Below are 7,723 nucleotides of genomic sequence, written 5' to 3'. Positions count from 1 at the left end.
CATGACAATAAGACCCGACCAGACCCAAACCCATAACCCAAATTAACCTTATTAACTATTTAGTTGGACAGAATCACGAGGAAAACTTTTTGCTCGCATAAAAAACTCAAAACTAGAAAACTACTGGTGTGCTGAAGTCAAAAACTATGAAATCTCAAAGAAAGAGGTTCATCTCTTCCCCACAGGCATTATTTAATACAAAAATAGATAATTATATTGACAGTGCTGCATGGAACATCAGAAAAATCGAGGGTGCTCCTATTCTGATTAATTATTAGCGTTGCCAATATATGATAGGATTATTTATAAGTCAGAAGGAAATGGCCAGACTTTATGAACTACATTTACTTAATGTAGTTAGAAAAAAGTATTATGGGCACGAGAGAAGGAAAGAAAAGACAAACGATTTTAATAAAATGATGGGTCAATCTTTTTCAAACAAAGTGAAACGAAATTTAATTAAGACAGAATAAGATTAATACAGGTTAATTTGGGTTATGAGTTTGAATTGGGTCGTGTCTTATTGCCAGTAGATTGGAAAAAAATTCATATAGACTAAATTAAAGGGAAAAGGATAAAAAATGCTCCTCTAGTTTGGGAAAAGGGCTAAAAATATCCTCCGTTACAAATTTGGGTAAAAAAATACCCCCGTCTGTAACGATCCGCCCGGTTGCTATTTAATACTTAGTGAACCCGTACCAAATCTAGGACTAAGATCTTAAATGGTAAGTCCTATAGGGTGTCTAAAATGAACAATAGTTAGAAAAATCAATTTCAGAAAGAGTTAAAAATTGTGGGCCCGGGAAAGCTTCGGTCCGCCGCAGCGGTCTCGCCGTAGCGAGCCTGATGTCCGCCACGTAGCGGACATCACGGACCAGTGAACGCATTTTCCCACACTTAGTTTTATATTTCACCCAAGTTTTATATTTCACCCTCTTTTTTAATAAAAGGCCCTTTAAGGCTGCTATTAGATTTTACATTGAGAAAAAACCTTGACACCAAGAAAAAGAGGCTCCTTCAACATTCTTCACATCTTCTCCATCAACAATCATCTCTCACGGATTCCGGATAAAAGCTAGGGGGGTGGATAGTTCATGGAAGTTCGAATAGCTGCTCGTCATTGAGGTAGGTTACGGTTTACTTGAGTTAGACTTCGATTAGTGAGTCGTATATACGTATAGAATTGATGGGAGAAAGCATGATTAGGTCTTCAGACACGGAGTTAGGATGGATATACATATACTTTAAGGAAAAGTTGTAAAGTAACAAGGATACCAACGAGTGTATAAATGGATACTAAGGTTTATTGATGTCTGTGTGTTACTGATTGGGAGAGATCACTTGTCGCTACTAAGTAAGGTTACCCCATAGGTCAGCGTAATTAATCTGAGGTATATTTAGTTTCCGCGGTAATTTGTTGAGTTATTTGCAACATTCGTAAGGTTGTTCATTCTTGCCAATAAGAGGGTTGTATTGGGTGAGTTGAAGCTAAGGCATAACAGTGTTGCACTCGTCAAGGGCATATTCCATGATATTGAGTGTATTCATTAACATCGTTGCATATATTTTCTTGTATATATTGAACACTGCATGGAGCAGAAAGTCTGAGTAAATATAAGTTGTACTACTGGTTTTATGGACAAGTTAGGTCGAATATGAGATACTACTTGAAAATCGATCATTGATAGCGATGTGACCGTTATATAAATGAAAAGGCACATTTGACAGGGGGTGAGAATGTGACCTAGATTATGGACACATTTGACAGGAAGTGAGGATGTGACCTAGATTATGGGCTCGTGATCCGAGGTCAGTTCCGGAGCGAGTGGTACATGGACACCATGAGTCCTCTGCAGGTCATGACTATTGGGCAAAGACACCAATTAACATGTATGTACAGTTTGTGTATTGGGCCATTGCATTGCATTACATACCTTCATATCCTCATGCTTACATGCTGCCATTCTACTATATTTGCATTATGCATCTCCTATATTTGTGTTGAACTGTCTGAGGCATCCTGATCATGCATAAAGATGTTAGCGTAAGAATGATTTAGAGAGTCACAGTGTTTGGTGGAAGTGTGTTGAGTACGTTTACGTAGACGCATCATACTCTAGCGAGTGAACCGAATAGAAACTCTATGGCTAATAATCAGAGGATAGACTTTAATGGAATTGATGAGGTAAAGACTAATTATTGGGCCCTAAAAGAAATACGAAGTAGGACTACACTTTGACTAGTCGAGTAGCTGGTGTTATTGTGGTAATAAGGGAACCGGAATAATCAGAAGTTAGAAAGGTGAGTTCGTACCGGTGTAGTTGTCTATATTGGGAGTCTTGAGGGTGTACGTTGACTTATCTGTTTATCTTGCTGGTTTTATATTGTGTTGCGTGAACTAATCTTAGTCGACCGATGATGCTTACCAGTACGTGTGGTGTACTGATACTACTCTTGTTACATCCTTTTTTGGTGTAGATGTGTTGCAGGTTATTACTTGAAGTTTTCCTTAGTGGATTACCGGACATCTTCCAACAGCCTTGCTCATCTCATTCCAGGCAGAGGTTGTGTCGTTATTTTGGTTTTATTCTTGTGTAATAGGAGCTCTTGTACCTGTCTAGACTAGATCCCGGAGACTTTTCAGTTTTCTTGTATTGATAATAGAGTCGTTATGAATATTTACTTTTCCATTGTGACCATTATTTTATTTCTGAAAATAAAATTTGTTTGAATATTGGGTTGATTGGTAAGGGTTCGCCTACAAGGTAATAATACGATGGGTGCCCACACGGCCCGTAATTTGGGGTAGTGACATCGTCATTAAAGTTTTCAAATTTATCCCTATCTTAACGGAAATCTCTAAATCCCAAAAATAACTCGATTTCATTTTTAAATCCGCTCCATTTAAACATGATCCAACCACATAAAAAATCCATATGCGACCAACTTTTTTCCGAGTCTTACATCTGAAACCACTAGGCACAGAAGCAGATAACTCATATGCATTTTTACTTTAGTTAGGTTGGGTTTAAATTGAGCGAGTTTAATTTAGTTAGGTTGGGTTGGGTTTAAATGGAGCGGGTTTAAAAATAAAATCGGGTTATGTTAGGATTTTCATTAAGACATGGGTATATTTAAATATTTAATGACGGGAGGGATATTTTTGACTCAAATTTATAATGAAGAACATTTTTAGTACTTTTCCAAAGTAAAAAAGCATTTTTGACCCTTTTTCCTAAATTAAATGTATGCCATAGTTAGTTGGGCAAATATTAATTAAGTGACTTTTGAATTAGTAAAAGAAAAGTTGGGTGAAGTTGCTGTTTTAAAAAAAAAAGAGACTTTGGGAGTACCCATAATTAGATGAGTTATGTGTTACTGCCTCCTCTCTTCTCCTGCCCACCATTTTGCTTCCCACAATACACAGCTATGCGCTTTGAAATCTCCTTCATCACACTTGGATTTCTCTTCTTCATTCCCAGTACAAGTTGCAGCTAAGCTCCAGCTTTCTTTGGCTATAATCTTCTCAGGTAATTTGATTCTAATGGTTCAATATGAGAAAACCCATCTCAATGTTGGTCTATTTTTCCCCCATTTTTTATTGATGAACTTCCAAGGTTGTATTATGGGATTTTTACTGGTTTTGGTTCTTTTTTTTTTTCCTTATCATTTGCTGGTAAAATGGGGGCATTAATCTTTTATCTTTCCATTTTTACCATGTTTTGACCGAGTGAAATTGGAGTAGATAACGGGACGTAGGTATGGTGTTGTTTGAATATTTTTAGCACAGTCGAAGTGTAAATTGACCTGGGAAAATGAAGCCATTTGTTTTTTGTTGGATTAAGGAAGTAAAATGTATTAGAATTCCAGCACCAAGGAGATGCTTGTAGACAAAATAAGTATAGAAAAAAAAGCCCCTATCTGAAGTTGTAGGGAGCATATGAAGTCCATCAAAGCGTCTGCATTATTCAAACAGGAGGATTCAAATTGTTATTAAACTCCACTAGAATGTTGGATGTGACTAAACCAGTAATCCTGCCACAATTTGATCTTCATACCATTGCCCAATTCAAAATATAGATGTTGCCTTTGGTTTCTTCTCACAGGTTTCTGATATGCACCAACGATCATATTCACCTCCATATGATTTTAGGTCTATTCTTGTCAATCATCACATGATGGCCAGTGCAAGACATGGCCAAACCATCTCATATAACTTTAACTTTCAAAGCTTCCTAGATTATTAGTAGATGATTAAGGGTCAGTTACAGTCAAAGTAATTTAGATAGTTTGACTCTCATACGCTGAATCGCATCACATAAATTGAGACAGAGGGAGTAATAATTATGTGGTTTTGTGGATCCTGATTTCTAAATTATATTTTCTGTTTACAATGAAGCTACTGTAATCTAGCAGATCTGATTTTGGTCTAATTAGGCTGGTCATATGCATAATAGTTCATAGTTTCTTTTTGCTATTGTACACAATCAAGCTGAGGAATCAAATGTGTTATTTTTCTCCTTTCTTGGAAAAGGATATGTAGCAATGGAATTCATATAAAAAATAACTTTAGCCCACTGAATTAGCCTGATTCTTTTGTCATGTTTTCAAATTATATTTTCTGTTTACCTTTTGTAGATCCTATATTGCGCAAATGCCTTATTTCATTTCATGACAGAAAATGACTGTTCAATATCTCCTAAATTGCACGCTAGACTTATAAAAGTTCAACGAATAGTCGAATGTAAGATTTTAGTGACTTTTGTAAGAGAAAATCGTAAGTTGAATAATCATTTGAGAACCTTTAAAATCTTTTTTCCCATCAAAACTCTCCGTATGAAACAACAAAGTGCTCCATCGGTAGGTTGACCACATATATAATCACAAAATGGAATTGGATCATAAAAGTAGCAGTAGGTTACCCAAAGAATACCAATGAATTCCAAAGTCAACACAAAGAAGGCAGCTGGAAAAAAGAAAATAAAAACCTCCTAACTCCAGATTAACAATTAAGCAAAGATGAAAATATCTTATTCACATAGAATCAGAAAACAATCATAACCAAACAGTCAACGATAACAAAGCTATCGCCAAACAGAAACAGACCCCACGTAGAGACATATGCAGTGGTATTTTGCTAGAATGCAATCGCTTGTTGTCTAACATATAGCTAGCAAGATAATTGTGTTGGGAACAAAAACATTCATAATTGATTTTCTGGAGTTGTTGGTTCAAAGGTAGAAGTGAAAAAACATTTTCTTACTTATCATAAGTTGGAATGACCATTTGTCAAAAAAGCATAAGTTTGATGATCATAGGAAAAAAGTTTACTTATTGGAAGGGCATTCCTTCCTGGCTAAAATTAATTTGTTGGAGTTAGATTTTGGATATGAACATTATATTATTCTTATTGACAATTGTAACTTTAATCACATAAATGAACCACAATAACAATCTATTTTTCAAATGATATGACATGAACTAAGCTCTACTTTTTCTGTAAAAGAAGTTTACTGTATTAAATTTGTAAGAATAACCTACAACCATTGCACTTGGTATTGAAAAATTACATATATTTAATTTGAACAGGTCTGGAAGTTATTGTTGAGTTGAGAAAGGCTTGTAATGCTTGACATCAGTGGCAAGACCCTTGATAGATCCAGCGGCTGCAACAAGTGACACGATGAGACAAGTCCAGCTCAGTATTTTCAGCCATACCCATTTGAAAGAATACTTTGGTATCTTTCTCTGGGAAATGTGCATCTCTATTGGGAAGTAGACGGTTAATGGATAGAACGATGCTGCCCCGATCAAACCCAAGAAGTCATTGAAGAATGGGAATATCATGGCAATCACGGTTGTCACTACCACATATGTTGTTCTCCACACCAACCTGAACAAGTTGATGCTGTAAGTAGCGCCACAGCATGGAACTTGCACAGCGTGTTCAGAGTTGATGAATTTGTTGTCTGGCCATCGCTGGCTGCATCGAGCCTCCACAAACCCATATAATGGTTGGCAGAAAACCTGGTAAGCTCCGATAAGGTGGACAGCAATGCAGACATTGGCGAAGTCAATAAGCCAAAAGGGTTCATAGAAACCAAAACCAGTTAGGAAATTTCCTGGAGCTTTGTTTCCAAAGGCTGCATAGCCAATGGTACCACATAGTATATAGAACAAGGTTGTGGTGGAAACTCCAGCTAGTGATGCTCTCTTCATTACCTTGCTTTCTGGAGGTGATGATCTCAGTGTGTCCTGTATTTCAATGAGAACGGTGGAATAAGCATAGGCAAATGCAATATCTCCAATGGCTTGGAAGCTTTTCCATACTTTCTCTGATTCAGATACATCCACCCCAACTACCACCCCTGTTAGGCTTGTCTTTACATGGTGCCCCACACCTGCAACTTTGGCTATGGAGAGTCCAAGACCTATAGAAGCATAAGCAAAAGACATGACAGCAGCAAGAATTGATAGCCACGAGAGCTTGTGGAAGTTTGGTAGTTGGCTAAGAATTATTTGGATCACTGCAAATACGATCATATATGGGTAGCTCTCAATTGAGCAGCTAGCTTCGTGGCCATTTTTGTGAAAACAATTTGACCTCTGTACCGCCACCATACTAATAGATGCTGTTATTGTGTATCCAATGGTAACTCCGACAATGTTAGCATATTGTGCGAGTCCACACAATGTCACCTTCACACCTCCTAAGTGAGAGCGGACAACGTCCATGTAAGTATAGTTTCTCTCGCCAGAAACAGGTCCTGGAGAACGGTAACAGTCGACAAGAAGTGTAGAAGTGAAGTAAGTTATGAAAGAAAAAGCAAAGAGAACAGCAGGACCAGCCACCCATCCTAATTGTGCTATTGCCCATGCTAGAGATAGCACTCCAGAACCAATCACAGCAGTAATAATATGTGCACTCGCAGTCAACAAAGTCCCTGTTCTTTTTTTGCGTCCATCATCATCAAAGTTTTCTTGAACGTCTCCACTTTCAAGCTCCATTGGCACGGACATGGTGTTCTTCTGAAACTCAAGTGCCATAATTCAAAGTGTTCTATCAAGTGTGTGTCTGGTAATGAGAGTTTTAGTAATTCAGAATTTCTTGGTCTGTGTTTTGGTTTGGTGTAGTATGCAACCCTTTATATAACATCACCTATAATCCTTTTCCTATTTGATCAAGGATTAGAATTACTAATTGAGGTAGAAGTTTAATTCCTAAAATAAACTTCATGGAATTTTTCCTATATGGAAAATAGCAAATCCCAATCAAATTGGGTATGCAGTCATTGATTAAAATTGTGTTCGTGGAAATATGGGAGCTTGGCAAAAGGAATTGACATCTAACTTATATATATATATTCTCCTTGTATATACTATGAATTCTCTATGATTTTGTTTCTTTTTTATGTAATCATCTTTTACTTCAAATGCTGGGTAATCATATACGTATGATGTTTGCTTGTGAAGGAACTTTAAAAAATGTTTACATAACTAATTAAACGAAAAATATATTTGAGAGGCAAATTAGTCAAATCGCCAATTTTTTCTATTTGGTTAAGGATTAGAATTACTTGGGGTAGAAGTTTAGTTTCCTAACATAAACTTGATGGAATTTTTCCCATGGAAAATAGCAAATCCCAATCCAATTGGGTATATGATTGATTTCCTTGAGTAGCACAAGTCCTTTTATGGACGTGCTTTGTTAACCATTACCCTG

General features: G+C 36.8%; 1 protein-coding gene across 1 annotated transcript; it reads right to left on the bottom strand.

The window, feature by feature from the left end:
- Positions 1 to 5,589: 5,589 nt before the first annotated feature.
- Positions 5,590 to 7,047, bottom strand: LOC132622944 (amino acid permease 6-like). Its single transcript, XM_060337637.1, has one exon. The coding sequence runs from the start codon at positions 7,045 to 7,047 to the stop codon at positions 5,599 to 5,601; it is 1,449 nt and encodes a 482-aa protein (XP_060193620.1). The 3' UTR covers positions 5,590 to 5,598.
- Positions 7,048 to 7,723: the final 676 nt, after the last annotated feature.

This window comes from Lycium barbarum, chromosome 12 (assembly GCF_019175385.1).
Source record: "Lycium barbarum isolate Lr01 chromosome 12, ASM1917538v2, whole genome shotgun sequence".
Lineage (NCBI taxonomy): Eukaryota > Viridiplantae > Streptophyta > Magnoliopsida > Solanales > Solanaceae > Lycium > Lycium barbarum.
The sequence above is the reverse complement of the archived record's forward strand: the minus strand, read 5'-3'. Positions and strand labels throughout refer to the sequence as shown.